Source organism: Mytilus edulis, chromosome 1 (assembly GCF_963676685.1).
Source record: "Mytilus edulis chromosome 1, xbMytEdul2.2, whole genome shotgun sequence".
Lineage (NCBI taxonomy): Eukaryota > Metazoa > Mollusca > Bivalvia > Mytilida > Mytilidae > Mytilus > Mytilus edulis.
In genome coordinates this window covers 121,639,337-121,663,885 of record NC_092344.1, presented here as the reverse complement: position 1 = coordinate 121,663,885, position 24,549 = coordinate 121,639,337, and the positions used below count along the sequence as shown (strand labels likewise).

General features: G+C 34.1%; 1 protein-coding gene across 1 annotated transcript in view; it reads right to left on the bottom strand.

Moving 5' to 3' along the window:
* Positions 1 to 24,308, bottom strand: part of LOC139504603 (myb-like protein X) — a 68,191-nt gene extending 43,883 nt beyond the window's left edge. The window contains exons 1-8 of the mRNA XM_071294657.1: positions 24,164 to 24,308; positions 21,003 to 22,251; positions 20,327 to 20,472; positions 19,645 to 19,781; positions 18,836 to 18,993; positions 18,291 to 18,407; positions 15,756 to 15,902; positions 14,367 to 14,539 (exon numbers count right to left, since the gene is read on the bottom strand). Of these exons, the coding sequence (XP_071150758.1) occupies positions 14,397 to 14,539; positions 15,756 to 15,902; positions 18,291 to 18,407; positions 18,836 to 18,993; positions 19,645 to 19,781; positions 20,327 to 20,472; positions 21,003 to 22,185 (2,031 nt within the window). The 5' untranslated portion in view covers positions 22,186 to 22,251; positions 24,164 to 24,308 and the 3' untranslated portion in view covers positions 14,367 to 14,396. The remainder of the gene's footprint in view (positions 1 to 14,366; positions 14,540 to 15,755; positions 15,903 to 18,290; positions 18,408 to 18,835; positions 18,994 to 19,644; positions 19,782 to 20,326; positions 20,473 to 21,002; positions 22,252 to 24,163) is intronic.
* Positions 24,309 to 24,549: the final 241 nt, after the last annotated feature.

Sequence of the window (24,549 nt, the reverse complement as noted above, 5' to 3'; positions counted from 1 at the left end):
GACTAACGTGTTCGTTTTTTTCTTTTTTCTTGTTATCCATTTTGCGGCGGTGTTTTGAACACGGGAAGTCCATATAACAATGCATGTCCATAGTCCAAGCGAGATTTTATTCTAGAAGGTTTGGACATTGCGGAAATACATGATAGGTCATCTCATTGTCATGGAGTCGAACAAGAGGTTGAGTTTGCTGCAATAACACTTGGAATTTATATCTTACACAAATGTTCCATAAGATCAATCCTGTTTATGATGAAGTCAATAAAATGTTTTTTGTTAAGGGTTTTCATTTCACCTTTCAGAACTTTTTGGTCAATTGCGACCTTTTAAACCGTAAGTAATGATAAGAAGTACAAGCCCTGTAATATCATATCAAACAAATTTAAGATACCTGGCTTTTAACATTTTTACGCCTATCGTGTGTTACGTCTACACATGACTCATGAGTGACGGATCAAATGTTTTAGGTCATCTAAAGTACGTAGTCAACGAGTGGGAGATATGTGCCCCCGAAATTGGGGCTGCTAGAATATTGTTTAATAATAAAGGAAAGTACAAAACTGCAAAAATAAATAAGTTTTTTAAGTCTTTTCCTCCGTTTTTCCATGTAAATATCCGGATGAAAGTCAAGCTATGGGGCAGACCTACCAGGCCCGTGAACACAGATATTAGGTAGTGAATTTCTTTAACACAATGAATTCAAATTTAACAAAATCGTACCTGCTCTATCTCAAAAAGATTTTTAAAGTGCAGTGTACTTCTATTGGGACAAATAACATCAAAATTATAGAAAAATCGACCAGTCTTAACTCAAAGATGGACAATACTATGTTAAGGGGGCCTAAAATTCAGTTTGAATGTTTCAGATCTTTTGGTCCTCGATGCTGTTCAACTTTGTACTTGTTTCGGCTTTCAAACTTTTGTATCTGGGCGTCACTAGTAAGTCTTGTGTGGACAAAATGCACTTCTGGCTTATTAAAATTTTAAACTTGTTGCCTTTTATTAGCTTTTATTCGTGTGTTTCTTTGTCAATTGTGTTCTCCAATTTGATTATATTGTAGTCCTGTTGTGTTGTCATTTTAATGTTTTATTTCACATGACCATAAAAGAGGGAGGTTTGCCATGCCACAAAACCAGGTTCAACTCACCATTTTTTCCTTTAAAAATGTCCTGTACCAGGTCAGTGATATGGCCATTGTTATATTATAGTTCGTTTCAGAGTGTGTTACATTTTAACGTTGTGTCGTTTGTTTTTTTCTTATTTTTTAATGTAAATTCACATTACAATAAGACGTGTCACGGTACTTATCTATCCCAAATTCATGTATTTGGTTTTGATGTAATATTTGTTTTTCTCATAGGATTTTGTCTTATGCGTAGTCCGTTTCTGTGTGTGTTACATTTTAATGTTGTGTCGTTGTTCTCCTCTTATATTTAATGCGTTTCCCTCAGTTTTAGTTTGTTATCCCGATTTTTTTTTTTTCCATGGATTTATGAGTTTTTAACAGCGGTAGACTACTGTTGCCTTTATTTATCAGACATGCTTTTGTATATTGTTTGGAATAGACATAATCACTATCTAACATGAATATTCAGCACCCATATTTTTAAAAACATGTAAATGTATCTTCTTACTCAAAATATCGAGAAATAAATTTGAATAATGTCTGACACTAGGGACTATATTCGTCGGCAACGAAAAAAAAAGGACTGCAACTGTGTCCTTGTACAAAAAGTGGTATCTTAGCCTTCATTTCAGTTACCGATTTTTAATTAAAATCGAAAATCATCAATAAGGAGCACTTAAAATATTCTTTTCCCGAATACTTCAGAGTAACCTTTTGGTTGTGTAAAATGTTACTTGTGTTCAATGTGATATAATATAATTTGCATTTTTATTCCAGTTTACAATGAAGTTACTTTGCCATCTTTCTCTAGCAGTAGTCTTTTACAGTGTCATAAACACAGACTATAATAAACATAGTTGTCTCTGAGTAAATTAAATTATCACCTTGAAACTTCTTCCTCTTCTAGACACACAGGTTTTACTGTTAGATGAAGTCTTGGAATAAGAGTCATAGCTTTCCTGAGATTCTTATTGGCTTGCCACATATAGTCCTGAATCTCTTCAACACCTCTCTGTATCTAAAAGATTTAATATTCATAAATTAAACAATTGGAAAGATATTAGAATCATCAATGTTGTGGAAAGCAACACATAGGAACAACTGGAATATTTGTTTTTCTTTAACTATATACTGTGACAATCAGAATTACGCAAAGTATTTTGCATGTCTTATTCAGTGTTTCTTCTTATTTGCATGATGGTTGATTCTGTACACCCGATATTGCTACTTTTAAGATTCAGACGTGGCCATCAACTATTAAATGTCAACATAATGTGTCTCTTATTACACTTGTCCCTAAGAATCAAACATATATCCAGTAAACCTCTACTAACTACTCAAATCAATTTCAATTTTTGTGAGTATAAACTGGAAGAAAAACTTAGTCCTGGCATTTTCAAGTAAACTACGGATAAACAGGTACAAAATTTTGAACAAAATTCCTTCTAAATATTAGCTTTTGATACATATCAAGGAAAGTATAAAAAAGTTATTAAAACTTTTAACAAGAGTGCACACACTGAAATGTCTCGCCTTCTATACTAATCATTGATATTATGTTGATAGTCCAAAGTATAAAGCTAAGCTTTAATTTATTACCACTGTCACATAAACTTAACATTAACCAAGATAACTAAACAAAGACCAACGAACCTTGAAAATTAGGTCAAGGTCAGATAAACCATGCCAGGCAGACATGTACAGCTAACAATGCTTCTATACAACATATATAGTTGACACATTACTTATAGTTTAAGAAAAAAAGACCAAAACACAAAAACTTAACACTGTGCAATGAACCGTGAAAATGAGGTCACGGTCAAATAAAACCTGCGCGACTGACATTAAGATCATAAAATATTTCCATACACCAAATATAGTTGACCTATGGCATATAGTATTAGATAAAAAGACCAAAACTCAAAAACTTAACTTTGACCACTGAACCATGAATATGAGGTCAAGGTCACATGACATCTGCCCGCTAGACATGTACACCTTACAATCATTCCAAACAACAAATATAGTAGACCTATTGCATATAGTATGAGAAAAACAGACCAAAACACAAAAATTTAACTAAAACCACTGAACCATGAAAATGAGGTCAAGGTCAGATGACACCTGCCAGTTGGACATGTACACCTTACAGTCCTTCCATACACTGAATATACTAGCCCTATTGCTTATAGTATCTGAGATATGGACTTGACCACCAAAACTTAACCTTGTTCACTGATCCATGAAATGAGGTCGAGGTCAAGTGAAAACTGTCTGACAGACATGAGGACCTTGCAAGGTACGCACATATCAAATATAGTTATCCTATTACTTATAATAAGAGAGAATTCAACATTACAAAAAATTTGAACTTTTTTTTCAAGTGGTCACTGAACCATGAAAATGAGGTCAAGGACATTGGACATGTGACTGACGGAAACTTCGTAACATGAAGCATCTATATACAAAGTATGAAGCATCCAGGTCTTCCACCTTCTAAAATATAAAGCTTTTAAGAAGTGAGCTAACACCGCCGCCGCCGCCGCCGCCGCCGCCGCCGTAGCCGCCGCCGCCGGATCACTATCCCTATGTCGAGCTTTCTGCAACAAAAGTTGCAGGCTCGACAAAAACCATAACCACAGAGTGAATGTATTGTATCCTGGCAAAAAAAACTAATTCCATTTAAAAGTAAAATACGGGGAAACAGGATTTGTTTTTTACAAAATTTACTTCTGGATACTATCTTATGATCATAAACAAGCTTCTGTCCAAATTTGGTAGAAATCCAGAATAGTTAAAAAAAAAAGTATTTCTAAAACTTTAACCACAGAGTGGACGCCGACGCCGACGCCGACGGAATGTAAGATCGCTATTTTTCGCTTTTTCGCTTTTTCGACTAAAGCTGAAAGCTCGACAAAAATGAAAGAAACGATTTTATTTTTCGAAAACCTATATAATTATACAAAAAGTGTCAAAAATTGTGTGCAGAGCTGTTAATAGTTTATCATAGTTTTGATCATCCCCTGTTGTCAAATTAGAAAGTAATAACATGCAGCATACCTCGGGATCGGAAATTTGTATTGCAACAAAATGCGTTGGTCCTCTTCTTTTGTGCATCTTTTTGCTAGCTTCTAACACCTAAAATATGTAAAGGAAATCCATTATTATAAAATAACACTTTGCTCAGTACTAGTTTTAGATGTTATATTTTGTGAACTATTGTTTGTCTTTTTGGTCTTTTTCTGTTTTAGCCATGATATCTTTCGGCCGTCTTTGTAAAGTGAACCAGAATCGCTAATCTAGTCTTGACCTTCACCAGGATGAATCTAATCAAACCAAGAATGTACATTATGACAAAAAAAAAACTAAACGGAAATAGATTTTTTTTCGATTGCCGATTTTGTGTAAAAGATACTAGAGTTGGAACCTGAGATTCCAAATAATTTCCAAATAAATCAAAGGAAGGTTTGAGAAAGACTTGGAATGAATCACTTCAGTAGAGAAGATAATACTAATATGAGGCAGACATAACCTGTGAATGGGGACGAAGTCTGTATGTATTATTTTTTTTAATTCAAAGAAACCGAAATACCGTACGTAACGTTCCCGATTGTGGTTCTGCTGTGACGTTCTTTATGTTATGACGTCATTTTCGATGTAAACAAAAGAAACGCTTTCATCAGGTAAAGTTTTATTTTTCATATCTAACAATTATTAAAATGAATTTGTATTGAGTTCCAGTCTTATGTTTTACTAGACTGATAAATATAAAAAAATCAGTATCATGCAAACAAGACAGATTTTTGCGCAAATGCGGGGAAAACCGGAACAGGAAGTAGATCTGAAAAAAAAAGTTAACGATTTTGAGTTCATTAGTAGAATGAAAAATTCGGGAAAATTTTCCCGATTTTTTTTTTTTTTTTTTTATTGATTTTTCTACCGTAATTGATGATGATGTCCTGGGGAATAGCATTTCACCAACAACGATCGATATCGATCCAGTGTATGAAAATGAAAATAACTCTTTGATGCGTTCAGTAAGGTTTACCTTTAATATGAGGCAGGCATAACCTGTGAATGGGGACGAAGTCTGTATGTATTATTTTCTTAATTCAATCATGTTGATAAAAGAAACCGAAATACCGTACGTAACGTTCCCGATTTTGGTTCTGTTGTTAGGGAATTAGCTGTGACGTTCTTTAAGTTATGACGTCATATTCGATGTAAACAAAAGAAACGCTTTCATCAGGTAACGTAACGTTTTTTTCCATATCAAACAATTATTAAAATTGAATTTGTATTGAGATCCAATCTTATGATTTACTAGACTGATAAATATAAAAAAAAAATCAAAGTCTCATGCAAACAAGACAGATTTCTGCGCAAATGCGGGAAAACCGGAACAGGAACTAGATCTGAAAAAAAAAGTTAACGATTTTGAGTTCATTAGTACAATGAAAAATTCGGGAAATTTTCCCATATTTTTTTTTTTTTTTTTCATTGATTTTTCTACCGTAATTGGGGACTTCGTCCCCATATTACTAAACAAGGCATACAATAATTCTTAAAAAAATTAAGGGACAAAAGATGGACCAAAGATACCAAAGGGAGGTCAAACTCAAAAATTGAAAACAAACTGACAACGCCATGGCCAAAAAATGAAATGAGACAAACAATATTTCACATGACCCAACATAGAAAATAAAAAATTAACAACACGAACCCCACCAAAAACCAGGGGTGATCTCAGGTGCTCCGGAAGGGGTAAGCAGATCCTGCTCCACATGTAGCACCCGTCGTTTTGGTTATGTCATAACAAATCCGGTAAATAGTCTAATTCGTTAGGTCACATTCATGAAAGGAAAGGTGATTGTAGTAACGACGTAAGGAACATCATCTGATATCATTTGTGAAACGGTTATTCCATAACGGTCAACCAAATCGTGATGGCGTCCGTTAAATATACGAAGAGATGATTTCAACTTCACCATTTGGAATTCTTGGTTTAATAACTTTCTTGTTAGCAGTAACCCTCTATCAAGAAAAATCATGATAGAAAATGCAAGCACGGGAATATCGTATCAATTTGGAGATACATACCTCGTATGCAGGTGCTGCTGGGAAGTTGCTACTTAGAAATGGAAAGTTCACAATTGGGAAGCTCATCTCTTTTGTCGTAAAGTTTTGTTTTCAACCGACCCTCATTATCAATTTCTAGATGTAAGTCAAGATATGAGACCGAATTATTTGTATCTGCAGTTTCCTTTATCCCTAGTTCGATGGGATAGATGTGTTCCACATAGTCACCAAATTTTGAATTATTTAGTGACAGAACATCATCTATATAGCGGAAAGTAGAGTTAAAGGATATTGCTAACTTCTTATCTTTCTTCCTAAGAAGTACCCGCATGAAGTCAGCCTAAAAAAAATAAAGAAACAAGTCGGCAAGTAGAGGGGCACAATTTGTTTCCATTGGAACGACGACAGTCTGTTGAAAGACACAACGTCACAAATATGTTGTCAATCAAGAAATAAAGCATATTGATAATATCAGGTTCAGAGAATTTTTTGTTTGAATCAGAGTGATCCTTTACAAAGTACTTATATCTACGTTGGCCATTCTTTTTTATGAAGCAAATTAATTCCAACTCTTTCAATTTGCCTTTTAGTTTCGAACGTGGAATACTTGTGTAAAGAGTAGAAAAGTCAAATGTTTAAATACTGTTACAAGATGAAAGAGAGCTAGATGGAATATGATTAACTGTAACAAAAGAAGAAAATCCAAAATCCAATAGCGACCATCTTTGTAGTAGGGAGTTAAACTATAAACCCTACAAACGTCTAATCTAATATTAACTACTCATTCATTGAAGAAACACAAAACATAAATGTAGAATGTGTCCATGGAATACATATGATGCCCCCGCTTGCATATCATATAAAGTTATAACGACACATAACTAAAAAAACAGCAAAATTTGTACTTGATCTGAATTTTGTTGTAATAAGTATTCTGTATAAGTTTCACATAATATTGAAGTTATAACGACACATAACTGAAAAACAGCAAAATTTGTACTTGATCTGAGCTTTGTTGTAATAAGTATTCTGTATAAGTTTCTCATAATATCAATGCAAACTTAATTTTGAGAACGGAAATGAAAATTTCAACAAATGTTCATTTGTAGAGAGGCATGACTCTAAAAAAGTGACAAAGTCCAAAATTTTAACTAGATTTTTATTTTAATTTGTGGTAATAAGCATTGTGTACAATTTTCATAGCATTTAGTTAAAGCAAACTAAAGATAGAGAATGAGAACAAAAAAATCAGCAATGTTGGCCTATGTGAAGGGGTTAACTCTAGAATGGTTTAAGTGACGGCCAAAAATTTCAAACTGGATCTGTACTTTAATTTGTGGTAATAGAAATTGTTTATAAGCTTCATTGCATTTGGTTGAGGTAAACCAAATCACGAGTTGGTTGACCGTTATGGAATAACCGTTTCACTAATGCTATCGGATATGTTCCTTACGTTGCAACTACAATCCCTTTCCATTTATGAATGTGACCTATCGAATTAGACTATTTACCGGATATGTTATCATACAACACGACGGGTGCCACATGTGAATCAGGATCTGCTTACCATTCTGGAGCACCTGAGATCACCCCTAGTTTTTGGTGGGGTTCGTGTTACTTATTCTTTAGTTTTCTTTGTTGTGTCATGTGTTTTTCTGTTTGTCTTTTTTTACTTTTAGCCATGGTTGTCAGTTTATTTTCGATTTATGAGTTTGACTGTCCCTTTGGTATCTTTCGTCCCTCTTTCATTGCATTTGGTTGAGGCAAACTGAAGTTAGAGAACACAAATCAACTTTTACAAGAACGGACAGACGTACGTACAGACGAACAATAATAAAACTAAATACACCCTCCGAGACAGCATGGGCTTGGTAACGGATAATCAAAGCGCCGTAAGCACTGTAGGCAGTTAACCAAAAACCAAGGCAAACATAATTATGAAGACTGTAGCAATGTTGCTTCAATTATTTTTTTTAGGATTTAAAAGAACAAACATTAAACATTCATATATAATTGTACATTTATGTTCATTTAATGAATTAATCTTTATAGCAAATAATTCATATTTTATCAAGGTTTTCAATAGCAACGCACATGACCACGAATGGTCATGAGTCTTTCACGAGTCAGCAGTGGTACAAATTTTCAATGATTGCAGTTCTTTAAGTTGATCGCAATTGTTCGTATTAGTTGACTGTCAGTAGTTCAAGTTGTCTTTAGTACGAGCTTATAAAAGTATGAGTGGACTTGCTTCCCTGGAAAGAAAACTAAGTTTGTGTTGTACAGTACAAAAGTTATGAGACACAAATCAGACAAATGTTTACTACTACAGGGATCAACGGTGAGGTCTGACTGACCTGTCCATAGTAAAGGTAAAAGACTTCCACCTTCACCTCAAGTCCATAATGTCGAAGTTTGGAATAAAATGACAGGTGTTAGGGTCAAGCAAAGTGATATGCATATGAGATTGACCTTGCATGTCTTTCAATCTTTTTTGAAATGACAAACAGGAATGAATATGGTTTAGGTGTTGGTATCTCAATCTTTTAAAAGTTGTCAAAACACACACAAGAGAGTGTGGGGTGGCCCTAGGGACTACTCCTATTTTTCATTTGATTGTTTATATTGTCCCATACATAAATTTATATGGTTTATGGGTGGGAATCTCGACCGTTATCAAGTTTTCAAACAGGAGGGGGTGGGGGCCCCAGTGACTTCCCCTATATTTCATTTGATTTGTTATATTGTCCAATACATAAATATATATGTTTGAGGGGTGGGGATCTCCTCTGTTTCTAATTTATCAAACAGGAGTGGGTAGGTGACCCTAAGGACTCTCCCTATATTTCATTTGATTAGTGCTCATACATGAATATATATGGTTTAATTTAAAGGTGGGAGTTCGACTGTTTCCAATTTCTCAATCAGGAGGGGTAGGGTGACTGCAGGGACTCCCCCTATATTTCATTTAATTTAGAGTTGGGGATCCCATCTGTTTCAAAGTTCTTAAACAAGAGGGGTAGGGTGACCACAGGGACTTCCCCTATATTTCATTTGATTTATACATGAGTATATATGGTCAAGGGGTGATGATCTGGAATTTTTCCAAGTTCTCAAACAGGAGGGTGTACAGTGACCATATATTTCATTTGATTTGTTTTATTTTCCCATTTCATAAATATATATTGTTAAAGATTGTGGATCTAGACCGTTATAAATTCTCCAACGACCTCCACCTATATTTCTTATGATTTGTTATATTGTCCCATACGTGAATATATATGGTTTAGCATGTTTAGGGTTGGGGATCTTGATCGTTACCAAGTTTTGGTCATTTTGGTCTCTTGTGAATAGTTGTCTCATTGGCAAGCATACCACATCTTTTTTATATAAGAAACTTCCAGCTATTTTAACTGACTTATCAAAATTGAGAAGAAAAAATACCCCTTAAAATTGCAGAAATATGTTTAACTTGAAAAGCATTTAACATACATTACCAACATTTATCACTGATAAAGAAAATTTATACTGTTACCAGGAACATATATATTGTTAGATAAACTGTTCCCAACTGTCACATTGTATTGGATTTTGACATTAAAATTGGTGTACAAAATATTTTCTGATTTGTCTTTCTTTCGGTTTTTAATTCTAGTGTTTATATTTATTTACAATGCATAGATGTATTTTGTCACCTCTCTTGATTTTTTTTAGTTTAAAGCCAAAACCCGGGATTACCCTTATCCGCTTCCGTAATCGAATCCGATATTGTATTGGCTTCTCGCGGCAGCCATTTTATTTTGAATGTTGTTTTTGACAGATAGTGAGATACGATTTTGCTTGGATTTACACATTATTTATCGGCGATTTTCTAGATAAAGCTAGCGGTTGAACAAATTGAACATGAATAATTACGATGAAAATAAGTTTGAGATCGTTTATTCGGAAACTTTGGTAAAAATGTTTGCAAAGTTATTTTTTTCTTTCAAGGTCCGTCGAGCGTAGCTAGTAACTTGGGCAAGTAGAAAGTCCGACTGCAAAAGTGGAAGGTCGCAGACATCGGACCACCGCTAATTTGAACACCTGCGTCCAAATTGAAAAGAAATTTCGTCTTCTAATTCAAAATTGCCGCCAATCGCGTGATCAGTTGAACTTATACTGACGTATATATACGTAGTTGACTACGTATTAACGACAAACAATATTCCTACGACTTTTGCAATTTGGGAAATCTAAACTTCTCGTCTTTAGAGATTTTCGGCGATTAAATATTTCATACATTTGTTCTTTGACAGCTTAGCCAAAAGTTCAGGGAATAATAAGCTACATAAGGATTCCTAATGTGCTCTACTTCCTATGTGCAACTTCAAAACTTTTGGGAAAATCGACGATCATTTAAGGTTTTTCTGGTTATATTTTTTGTAATCCAGAATGAAAAGTATGAAAAAACTGTCCAATAAGTTATAAATAATATAGTAGACAGCTAGATGATAACAATGGCACGTATTTCAGCACTTATTGGGTAGCACACAAAACCAGGGTGCTCGCATTAGGCAGCTTAACTGCCTAAAAATATGAATGTAGTTTGTTTATTCTGGGAAAGAAGACATCACATAACATTTATCATGTAATCAATTAAAATGTGATTATTCATTGTCACTTGTGAAGGCCGTACGGTTGTCTATAATTGCTTAAATCAACTTCATTTAAACTTGGTGGATAGTTGTCGCATTAGCAATCATACCGCATCTCCTTATTTTGGTCAGATTCTCTGCATTTTAGGTACATGTAAGGCTTTTGATGGTTATACAAAATATTGTTTCGACATACCGCAAAATTAAAATGAAAATTTAAGGAACAAAAAAGGGAGACAAAAAAAGTAAAATTGGAACAATATCAAAACGAATTTCAACTGATAAGTGTAATTGTTATAATAAAAAAATGTTATTTATACCATACCTTCTAATAGCTTGGTGTTGAATTATATCTAACGAACGTTGTCGTTTGGCTAGAATTCTTACTTTCTTTTCCTATCCGACAAACTGAATGATTTTCTGGAAGTTTTACAACGACATTTCCCGTTTCTATTCGTATGGTACTTCACTTTTTAAAAGACACGGGGTATGTTGACCAATATTTTCGGTTGTCATTTATGGCAATGAATAATGGGTTTTAAGTATGCTCCACTCGAATTTTAAGTAAATATCATATTATGCCAACATATTTGTAACACCATTGATTTTTCAGAAAACTTTAAACGTACAGTTATGTTACGCCTTTATTTAATGTTGATATTAAAATGCAATACTTAAACCATGACTGAGGTGGTGCCAAAAAACTCCTTTTAAATGAGATGTGCCGAAGCTTATACCGCTGCATAGCATACAAAATATATTTGACTAACCACTAATTGTTCCCAAGAAACGGAGTCGGACATAATAACAATTAATGCGTAAATGCAGCCGACACCGGTACTTTTTTTATTTATGTTTTTGTTCCTGATATAAAATTTTCGTGTGATATACCTCCATCAGATGACGAAGACTCTATTTTATTGTATAACCGATTTGGAGGATGGAAAACGTTATTTTTCTAGGTCAGTTCCGACGCTTTTATCTAACTTTGAATTGGTTTTAATCCACCATTTTTCCTTAAAATATCCTGTACCAAGTCCAGGAATATTGCAGTTGTTATATAATAGTTCGTTTCTATGTATGTTGCATTGTTGTTTGTTTTTGTTGCACTTCATTGTTCTGTTGTTTCGTTGTTTTTCCTCTCATAGTTGTTGCGTTTCCCTCTGTTATAGATTGTGACCCAAATTCGTTTTCTTTCAATCGATGTATGACTTTTGAATACTAGTAGCAGTATACTAAATTTGTCGTTATTTGTCACTTTTAAGGTATTTAACATATTTTATGGGAACATTACGACGGGTGTTTCAAGTAGTTCATAGTCTGCTTATCCTTCATGATCACTCATGTATTTTGATGCTGTTCAGTCTTTGTTGTATACTTTTTGTTTATAGAAGTGTTGTTTGTCTTTTCGTTGTTTTTCCTGATTTTTTTCCATGGCATAGCCAGTTTCCTTTAGAACAACCATATGTACACCTTACATAAGAATTTTGTTTTGATTAGTTAATAAAAGAAGGTGAAATATACCAGAGGGACAGTCAAACTCAAAGATCGAAAATAAACTCACAACAAAAAGACAAACAAACAAATAGTACACAAGACACAACATGTATAACAGAATACGAAGCAAAACGAACCCGTCCAAACTTGGGAGTGATCTCAGGTTCTCGGAAGGGATATATCCTGCTTCACATGTAGCAACCGTTGTGTTGATTATGTTATTACAAATACGGTAAATAGTCTAATTCGGTAGGTCACATTCGTGAAAAGGGAATTGAATTGTAGTTATGACATAAGGAACATATTCGTTATAATCTTTTAAACGGGCATTCTATAACGGTCAACCAGCTGGTGATGGCGTCTGTAAAATGTACGAAGGGATGACTTCAACTGCACCATTTGGATCTCTTGGTTAACAGCTTCCCTGTGAACAGCAATCCTCTATCAATGAAATCATTATAGGAAATACAAGCCCGAAAATATCATATAAATAGGGAGTTATATACTCCGTATGCAGGCGCTGTTGGAATGTTGTTATATAGAAAAGAAAAGTTAAAAATTGGGAAGTTGGTATCTTCTCTATTGTCATTGTTTTGATTTCAACCGATTCTCATGGTAAATTTCTAGATGTAAGTCAAAATATGAGGCAGAAGTAACTGTATATATTGTATCCTTTATCTCCAGTTCGAAGGGATAGATGCGATCATCATTTTCCCCAAATTTTGAAATATTTAGTGAGAGAAAATATACAGCGGGAAGTAAAGTTGAAGGATATAACTAACGTCTTTGTTTTCTTTATAAGACGTTCCTACATGAACAACATACAACGGCAACTAGCGGGTCTAATTGGCTCCCATGGTAATGCCGATAGTATGTTGAAAAACACGCCCTCCAAACGGAACAAATATGTTTTCAATCAAGAAATCAAGCTTCTTGAATCAGAGTAATTTTTTACAAAGTAGGATTTATCCCTCCCATGGACAAGATACTTGTATCTACGTTAGCCATTCTTTTTTATGACACAAGCTGAGGCAATACTCACTCTTTCAATTTGTCTTTTAGTTGGAATAGGCAATTTTTGTGTAAAGTGTAGAAAAGTAAAATATTTTAATACTGTTACAAGCTGACAGAGTCTTAGATTGTATGTACTCTAAAAGATCTTTGGAATTTTTCAGTATCCACATCTGATTCACGCCAACTCTAGAAAAAGGCAAATTTCACAATAAATTTTATGCCCGACTTTGCTTGCTGATACAAAAGATGCTGATAATTTAGAAAGGGGTTTCATGAAGCACTTGGAAGACCCAGCAGTATACCGTTGTTTGTAAGAACACTTATGTAGTTTATGTATCCACTACAGTGATTAAAGAACCAATTCTTCGTCTTTGCTTGAAATTTCAAAGGAACATAGCACCAAAGGAATCATAGGTGTTAGGATTATCCAGGATTTCCTCTTTAGTAAGTGTCGTGGGGTCTATGTTGAGTTTCCAAATGAATTCGCAATAACTTATTAATTTATCAAGCTGTTTATGTAATGAGATTTTCACACGAAAACGATGTAGTTTGGAGCTTCATCTACTGTGACAGCAACATATTTTTCATGGAGGAAGGAAAGGTGTTTTGCAACATTTTGGGTTTTCAAAGATTGACGTAGCATGGATATTGATACACCCATCTAATTTCTTAATTTTGTATCAACGACCTCACATTCGGAAAGAGTATATACGTCTTCTTTCTAGTGTTTAGATCTTTGAATGACATAATCATACACTGTATCCATCAGTATTTCCAATTGATGCATTTAGTCCGATATTTTTTATCACCCCTTTCGCAGAGAAGTGTTATTGACGATGTTGACGCAACGGTAATTACGTGGCCATCTGGATTTTTTGTGAATTGGGTACTAACACATGTCAATCAGGAGGTTTAGACATACTAATACATTATATTGTATTGTACCACCACATTCGAATTTCAAAACAAAACTATTATGAGAATGTATATTATGTACAATCAACCAATTTTTTCCGACGAAAGGTTAATCCTCCATTTGAAATTTGAGTCAAGTCGTCTTTTTATCTAATGTCCCATTGTAAGTTCTATTTAAACGATGAATTGTTTCTGAGATGACTGTTGTTACCAAAATATGAGCAGCATCAGAAATGGTATAGGTATCCCTGGAGTATGTAGTGTATTGTCTGTACTCTGTAAAAAAAATGCATATTAATAGACATCAATAAATTACAACTCCGTACTTTATTTGGCCTTTTAACATTTTGTCGTTCGAGCGTCACTGATGAGTCTTTTGTTGACGAAACGCGCGTCTGGCATAAATATAAAATTTCAATCCTGGTATCTATGATGAGTTTATTTAGTATAAAAATATAAACTGCAGAATATTTACTTTCTTCTATTGGGTATTGTTCATGATTTATGTATTCTAAATTGATTTACGAGACTCATAGTTATGTAAACTAATATTCCCTTTATAACTTATACAAAGATTTCATAACTCATTTCGCCATTTCTTAATGCATTTAAAACTTCACATAGCTTAATTTTTCATGCAGACAAAACGTAAGAGCCAGTGTCGAAATAAATTTAATCTAAATTCACAGGTCATTAAAATTCACTGCCATCAAATATAATCTATTAGAAGCCTACCCTTTTTAAAACTTATAATACACTCGTATTCAAACAAATAATAAATTATCAAACACTTTTAGATCATACAAAACAATTTGAACAATTTGCTAGTTTTAAAGATTAAATTCAAATTTAAGATAAATAATTCATTATAGTTAAGATATGCAACATTGGAGTGAATATGAAACATGGTAATATCGTACTTTCGTAATATCCTGCCCTATCCGTTGGTTTGTTCATGATTACATTACGTTGGATTGAGTTTGAAAACAGTGTAATATCCTGCCCGATCATTTGGTGTGTACATGTAACTTGAACCTTTCATAGTATTTGATTGAGATGTGACACATGGTCATACTGTATAATATTTCTACCCCAGGAGTAGATTTCCTTAGCTGTATTTGTCAAAACGTTCAGGAATTTTTGGTTCTTTGATCTTAAAACTCGTGTTTTATTTTGCCTTTTGTTTTGTTTTTTATTCGAGCAGCGCTGTTGGATCTTTTGTGGACTAGGCACGCGTCTTGGGCAAATACAAAATTTTAATTCTGGTATCTATGATGAGTTTATTCATTAGTTTGAAAACGAAACATTGACTTAACATAACATTGGGATGAGATGCGAAATATTGCAATAGCCTACCCAGTCCTTTGGTGTATGGATGAAGAATGGATAATGCAACTTTCGTAACAATATATGGTAATATAGGGAAAATAGCAATTACATTGGAGAGCGACTTCATTATATCCTTTAGTTAGATATGTAACATAAAACTTACTTAACATTTGAGTAAGATGGGAGACATGGTAATAACCTGTCCTATCTTTTGGTTTATGCATGGAACATAACTGCAAGCATGTAACTAGTTGTTTACCAAACTGATCATTCTTGTAGCTTCTGTATGTAGATGGGTCAATTTTCTTTACTTTTATGTAAATATAAACGTACATGATTAGAAGCAGTTATTTACCTGTAATAATTCAGGTATAGCAGCTATCAATTTTTCACAATACTGTATATTTGAGGCATTCTCTTCAGAATTCGCATTTTCAACGCTTACATGTAAATAACACTGCAAAACATTATAACCAGCCCAGTAGTCAACACTTCGGTGTTGACATGAACATGATGAATATCAATAATGTGGTCATTTTTTTAATTTCCTGTATACAAAACTTTGAATTTTTCGAAAAACTAAGGACTTTCTTATCCCAGGCATAGATTTCCTTAGCCGTATTTGGCTCAACTTTTTTGGAATTTTGGATCCTCAATGCTCTTCAACTTTGAACTTGTTTGGCTTTATAAATATTTTGATATGAGCGTCACTGATGAGTCTTATGTAGACGAAACGCGCGTCTGGCGTACTAAATTATAAGCCTGGTACCTTTGATAACTATTTACACCACTGGGTCGATGCCACTGCTGGTGGACGTTTCGTCCCCGAGGGTATCACCAGCCCAGTAGTCAACACTTCGGTGTTGACATGAATATCAATAATGTGGTCATTTTAATAAATTTCCTGTATACAAAACTTTGAATTTTTCGAAAAAAAACTAAGGACTTTCTTATCCCAGGCATAGATTTCCTTAGCCGTATTTGGCACAACTTTTTTGGAATTTTGGATCCTCAATGCTCTTCAACTTTGAACTTGTTTGGCTTTATAAATATTTTGATATGAGCGTCACTGATGAGTCTTATGTAAACGAAACGCGCGTCTGGCGTACTAAATTATAATCCTGGTACCTTTGATAACTATTTAAGGATGAGCAACAATAAATACATAATTTGTTTCTGCTATAATTTTGTTTTCCAATTCATGTTTTGATTGATTGATTGTTTTTTGGTGTTTTAACGCCACTTATAAGCACCGCATTTAGGCTATTTCGTGGAGGACAGTTTTTTATTGGTGGAGGAAGCTGGAGTGCCAGGAGAAAACCACCGACCTTCGATAGGAAAACTGACAATCCTAGTCAATTAAGATTGGAGACGAGTGCACCCGCACGAGCGGGGTTCTAACTCACAACCTCAGTGTTGACTTGCTAGTGTTGACTTAATAGTGATTACAGTAGTAACACATTAGACCACTCGGGCCCCATGTTTTGATTGAGATTGAAACTATGCAGAACACTATTTCAAAGAAAGATTGTTCTTTGAAATCTTCTACATTCATCCTTAGATTGGATATATCACTGTAGTTTACTTTGAAATCGGATGATAGTTGTCAACTTGGAGTAGTAACACATATCATCAATTTTAAATTGTACAAAAATCGAGAACAATTTTCTCTATTGTATCAATTAAATACATATACAGTATATGTGTTTTCCAGATGGCAGGTTAAAAGCTCATACTGCTGTTTCAGTCAGGTGAGTTTTGGAGTAGATATCACGGTCATATTCATCCATCACAGTCAGATCTTTTTATTTAACTGGTCATATTCATCCATCACAGTCAGATCTTTTTATTTAACTGGTCATATTCATCCATCACAGTCAGATCTTTTTATTTAACTGGTCATATTCATCCATCACAGTCAGATCTTTTTATTTAACTGGTCATATTCATCCATCACAGTCAGATCTTTTTATTTAACTGGTCATATTCATCCATCACAGTCAGATCTTTTTATTTAACTGGTCATATTCATCCATCACAGTCAGATCTTTTTATTTAACTGGTCATATTCATCCATCACAGTCAGATCTTTTTATTTAACTGGTCATAATCATCCATCACAGTCAGATCTTTTTATTTAACTGGTCATATTCATCCATCACAGTCAGATCTTTTTATTTAACTGGTCATATTCATCCATCACAGTCAGATCTTTTTATTTAACTGGTCATATTCATCCATCACAGTCAGATCTTTTTATTTAACTGGTCATATTCATCCATCACAGTCAGATCTTTTTATTTAACTGGTCATATTCATCCATCACAGTCAGATCTTTTTATTTAACTGGTCATATTCATCCATCACAGTCAGATCTTTTTATTTAACTGGTCATATTCATCCATCACAGTCAGATCTTTTTATTTAACTTGTCATATTCATCCATCACAGTCAGATCTTTTTATTTAACTGGTCATATTCATCCATCACAGTCAAATCTTTTTATTTAACTGGTCATATGCATCCATCACAGTCAGATCTTTTTATTTAACTGGTCATATTCATCCATCACAGTCAGATCTTTTTATTTAACTGGTCATATTCGTCCAGCACAGTCAGATCTTTTTATTTAACTATAAAAACGTTATTGACATTGTTTGCTTTGTAGATACAAATATTTGCAATACGTATAACATACCATTTTTCTTCAACTTAAATGGTAATTTTGTCAGTTTGGTTATAGTGATGTGTGGTGTAAAGCCTTTCCCATCAGATGAAGGTACATAATTGGTTTGACAACATTCCTCAAGGATATCTGTAATATGGCGTTAACATATATCAGTGCGAAACAGAAAGCATATGTCCACATCATCATACAATAAATGTATATGCAATTCTAGGGAATTACATGTAAATCAAATATATAGTCTACTCTTCGCTTTCCTTTAATTACTTACTTAGTCCTTGCTATGCCATATGGAAGTTTCCTTTAATTGACCTCATACAAAGATATTGTTAACAATGGGACGTTGATAAAAACAAATATGTTCAACTTGGTTATTTGCTATCGTAAACAGATCCAAGAAATTTGCTGACAGGATGGTCAATTTCATTTATATTTGACAATTCAAGCGAAGAATATAACATTAAATTTTGTGTTAATGGACAATTGTAGTCGAAGATTTAGACAAAACTAAGTGGAGGGGATAGAGGAAGAATGCAACATACATCTTTACTTCTTACCAGAGAGTTTGATTACTTGTGTTAGACACTCGTCTTTCTGTACATTGGCAAACACTACCTCATTCCTAAAACTTTCAATATCTTTTACATCTAAGGTAATCATTTCTTTGCTGTCTTTATTGAATGTTTCAACACACTGGTCTAATGCTTTGGTCATTCTAGAGTAAACCCAAAATAAAATTGAATTAAAGTAATTACGGTAGCTGAAGGTTACCACAGTCTTTTGCGTACTTTATTTGTCCTCATTTTTTATTCGAGCGTCACCGATGAGTCTTTTGTTAACGAAACGCGCTCTGCCCAAATGTTAAATAAAAATCCTGGCATCTATGATGGATTTATTTTCAAAAGTGATAAAACATCGATGAAAATATGTAAGACGATATAAAAAGGGCAATCAAAGATCAATTTGAACACAAACAGACTATCCTTATCCAAAAACAGAACACAAACAGTCAACAGACGACCCCCAGAGAAGTTTTTACAAGACATTATTTTCTTTTTTTCCTTGCATATTCAAGATAACATATAATTGTTATGACGCCATCGGTAATTCACTCAACTGAAACAGGAATTAATATCAAGCATATGCGAATAAACTTCCGCTGTTGAGTTGAGTGAATCTCTTGGCATGATATAGAAGTGTGCATTGAAATAAATGTCCATTACACGATGTTTCAAATGACTGGACACAGAAAACACATTATTCATTTAATATTGAGCAATGCATTACTAAAGGTTTAACATTCAAGCACCCGTGGTTGCCGAGAATTAACTTTAACATGTTTAAGGAAATTAATGCATGTGCGTACCTTGAAATTTCTTCGTCATTTTCTAAACAGGCAACTCTTAGTGTAAGATGAAGAGTTGGAATTGGAATCATGGCCTTCTTCAGAAACTCATTGGATTTACACATGCCTGTCTGAACATATCCAATTCCTCTGATGATCTAAAAAGTATTCATATTTCTACATTAGAATTTTTAATAGAAATCAAAATCAGAAATTATTTCGTTTTTTAACTCACCAAATACTGTTTGTAAATAGTTTTTTATTTTCCTTGGAGTTCGATATGTTTGTTGTTTTACTTCCATCGCTACGATATGAAGACGTATCTGCTGCAATATTTTTAAAGGTTTTATGTAGGTCAACATAATCATAATGGAGTCTGCAAAACTCTTATGTTCAACATTCATCCTGTTCAAGGGAGAAAGGATACCAAAAGAATATTCGAAATAAAAAAGACAACATAAATGCTCAACGAAATACGCTAGAATTATATATATTTAAAAGATGCGAGGTAAACAAATGTAAATCCCCTTTAAAACATCACTTAAGAAACAATAGTTTTCGAAATGCTGTTGTTGCATTAAAAGTACCGTTTATGTGATTAGACAGAAACAGAGAGTCTTGTAATTTTGAATTGAATTACAATATGAAACATTAGTTATACTGACGCAAGAATACAAGTAATGAGAAATAAATAACAACATGCCTCTGGGTTAGTTATCTGAATGGCCACAAAATAGTTTGGAGGCTTTTTTCGTTCTTTTCTGTCGTCGTGGTAGTTTCTTGCTGTTTTCTTCTTTGCTTGTTTATTGTCCCTTTTCTTCCATTCTTCACATTTGTTATCCAAAATACCTACGTTTTATATAGGTAAAACTATTTAGAAACACAAGTCGCATAAGTACATTTATTAAGTTAAGTTTGAATTTACCCTTGTTTAGTGTTTACAAATTGCTGTACAATAGTGTGCCTAGTATGTGTATACAAATAGGGTTGAGACTGAAGTGTTCAAATAATAGAGCCGAAAAACGTTTAATGAAATTGAGAATGTCAGAGATCATAACCCGAAACAAGGGCAAAATACAGTTCAAGGCCACCAATTGGTCTTCAACACAGCGAGAAAATTCTGCACCCGGAGAGTAGTGCTGTCAATTAAACGTTTTGCACTTCTCTTTTTATACTGAACGGTACTGTAAAGATACAGACCAGAACCATGATATTATAAAATCGTTAAAACTGAATGTAACAGTTCTGTGTTTTATGCATACCAGATCGTTGTAAGAACATGGCGAATTCAATTTCCAATACATTAATGCTTTTAATGATACAGAGGCTTTAAAGAAATAAATCATTTTAATTCAATACAAAAAAGTAGGGACGCTTACCTGTGAAGAGATCTTCTAAATTATATGGTCCACAATCCTCACTTTGTAAAACATCAGGTGATATCATTGGCAAGAAATCATTTTCAAAAACATCTTTAATGTGACATTCTGATGGTTCTGCTGATTTGATACCGTTTCCATGCACTCTTTTCTTGTCCCCCTTTGTCTGGTCTATATCATGCTCCATATTCCTTTGAAAACCCTTATTAATGGTGCTTTCTTCATTTAGCTGACTTTCCTTGACCTGTTTGTTTATTTTGCTTGTAGGTTTACCATTTTTCTTTTTCTTATCTTCTGTAGAATTGCTTTCCGATTTACTTTCTACATTTACATCTTTCCTTTTCGAGTCCCTTGAATTTACATTTACCACAGCGTGTGTTTCCTTATCTTTGTCTGTTTTATTGTGCATACCTCGCGCGGATGATTTGTATGGCACAGCTAAACTTTTGGCTGTCATTGATTGGCTGTTTTGATCCACATAATGACCGTGTTGACTTGACTTCCGATTGTTTTCATTTTTTAATGTACTTCCTTTCTTATTGGATTTCGTGTCAGATTTTTGACCTTTTACATTATAATTCTGAGTGTTGACCTCGGGTCTTTTAAATTTCGATATAGAATTAGTGTTTACTTGCTCATCTTTAACATCTGTAATTTTCAAAGTTATCTTACTTAATGGTTTTGTTTTTGTTTGCTTTTCAATTTTTTGTTTATCAAGACTCTGCTCACCAGTTTTACTCACAACATTTGAGCTAGTCAGTTTAACGGTTTCTGAGTGTGTGTCCACAACCTGATTAAAACTTATACTTTCGTTAGTAGTATATACCATTTGTATTATAGATGTGACCTTTTCCAATAGGTTTTTCGGTAAAATGTATTTCTTTTTAGTAATAGGTTTCCATATCGACATTAAGGGATGTTCATGTGACATTTTAGTCACCAATTTTGTGTCGATTACATTGACTGTTAAATGATCAGATTTTGAATTGCCCGTTTCTAAGTTGACGACGCCACCCATAGACAACTGAGATGAACTACTTTGTAAAACATCAATCTTTTCCGTACTGATCACTGCTTTAGAAGGCAGTGATCGCACTTCAATGGCAGAAATCGGTGGCTTTTTAACGTTCATTGTGGAAATCCTCGATACGTATATTGAACAGTAACGAAAAAGTTTACTCATGAATGATGGACTATGTCATCACTGTACGTCGGGCAGAAAAGTTTCTCATTTAACCCACAATATGATCTGAAATACAAATAGTTCATATGTGTTAAATAAGTGTAGATTTTCAGTCCATTTTGCTGTTCGGAGAAAGTACAACAGGCCTTCTTATGATTATTGAAACAATTACTGATATTTGAAATATTTAGGGTAACCTTCGTTAAAGCAGGAGCATAACATTAACACAGTAAATAATAATTTGCAAAGCTATGTTTAAACCATTGTAACAAAGAACTCATAAGGCCTGTTATCGTTCTAATGGGGTTTTTTTTCTTCATTTTTCTTTCTTGATTTTTTAATATATATAGAAAAACGGTTATTCGCTGGGATTTTTTCATTACTCCTTTTTACCAGAACGGGTTTTTTTCTTTCTAAGAAACATAGTATGAACAATTGTCTCGGGATATATTTTCATTTGGACCCTTTGGACTAATCAATAAATACAGGCAACCGTATAAATCGATTGGGAGTAAAAACAAATCCGGGTTGCAAACTATAACTGATGGAAACTTATCAAATATAAGGGGAGAACTACGACACAACAGAAACCCAACATTAAAATGTAACACAAACCATAATACAACAAAAGCCAATTTCTTGACGTTGTACAGGCCATTTTAAGAAACAAATGGTGGGTTGAACCTGGTTTTGTGGCATGCCAAACCTCCCGTTTTTTATGGCAATGTTAAATATAACATTAAAATGACAACATTACATGACAGGACTGCAATGCAAATAAATGGGAAAACATATAGGACAGAAAAACACGCGAATGATAGCTAACAAAAGGTACCAGGTTTAAAATGTAATACGCAAAACATGCGTTTCGTCCACACAAGACCCACCAGTGACGCCTAGATGAAAAAAGTCCGAAAGTTAAAACAAATACAAAGTTGAAGAGCACTGAGGACCAAAAGTTCCGAAAACTTGTGACCAATACGGCTGGGGTTATCTGCCTGGAATAAGAACATCCTTTCAAACTTTTTCAAACAGTAAATTTTATAAAATGACTATATAATATATATAAATGATAAAATCGAAGTGGTGACTAACTACAGAATAATAACGAATACATCACATAAAACATTCTAAACCAGCAGCCGAGTTAAGAGAGTTAGTTGAAACAATATTTCATTTTCAAACGTGCACAAATTACAATTATACAATAGGGGAAAAAATAGAGATTTGGAAACAAGAAGAATCAACTTATATAAATCCGGCTCCCAAGAGAGTTTTTTACAAATGGAAAGCTTGACTAGCACAATAGTGTGAGGAACGTGTCAATCATCTGAAACGTTCCATTTTCAGGGTTTGCAAGGGTGACAATTTTTCTCACTCTATTTTTCACATTTTCAATATTTTCCAAACCCGATTCTTCGAGCTAAGTACATTGTACCATGAGCGTTAAAGCAAAAGGAATAGGCGGCAGGGGCGTTCGCAACCCAGGACAAACACGGAGTTTCCAACTATATTTCCCCATTCAAATGCATACACCTTATCGCTATTCCCGGCTGACCCGTCCGCTTGAACTTTTGACGTCAACAACAATCACTTTTCCATTGTGGCGTCAGACATTTTGTTTTATGACGTCAAAATTTTACGGGAACCTGTGTGATTTCCAGCAATGGCGGACAAATAGCGATAAGGTGTATTGATCGGCCCCAAAGAAGGGGGGTTTCAACCCTGAAACCCCCCCCCCCCTGGATCCGCCAATGATTATCAAACTAACCAAAAAAGTTTTTGGAGTGAAAGCAAAAGTATCAAGTAGAAAGATGTGTAGTACGCGATGTGGATTTAATTTGGTTAGTTGATGAAGAAGTTAATAAAATCTTTTTAGTCAATGAGTGAATGACACTACTATGGGGGTCAACTTTGTCCGAGGTCTCAATCACACGGATACAATTAAGTTTAAAAAAATAAAGCATACACAACTTACTTTATATGGTTACAAAACTACACAGAAACTTTTAACGATCACTATAACCAGCCACACATGATCTCTATTGCAAATATTTCAGATTTATTTTGCGTTACTTGCAATGTTTACATTTTTGGATTGTCTAAGTAGAAATCAAATCGGTAGCGACTTAGACTAAAAAAGCGGATATGTTTATGTTCCAGACCATATGAGTATTTGGACCGTACGCGTACGGTCCGGACCGTATACGTATACTCGTACGGTCCGACCATACGCGTACGGTCGGACCGTATGAGTATACGCGTACGGTCCAGCTGATCATACGTTTTGGGATCATATGGGTTAAATTTAAACAAACATTTATCAAAATCTTTATTTTTAGTTATACAAATTGTTATTATTAC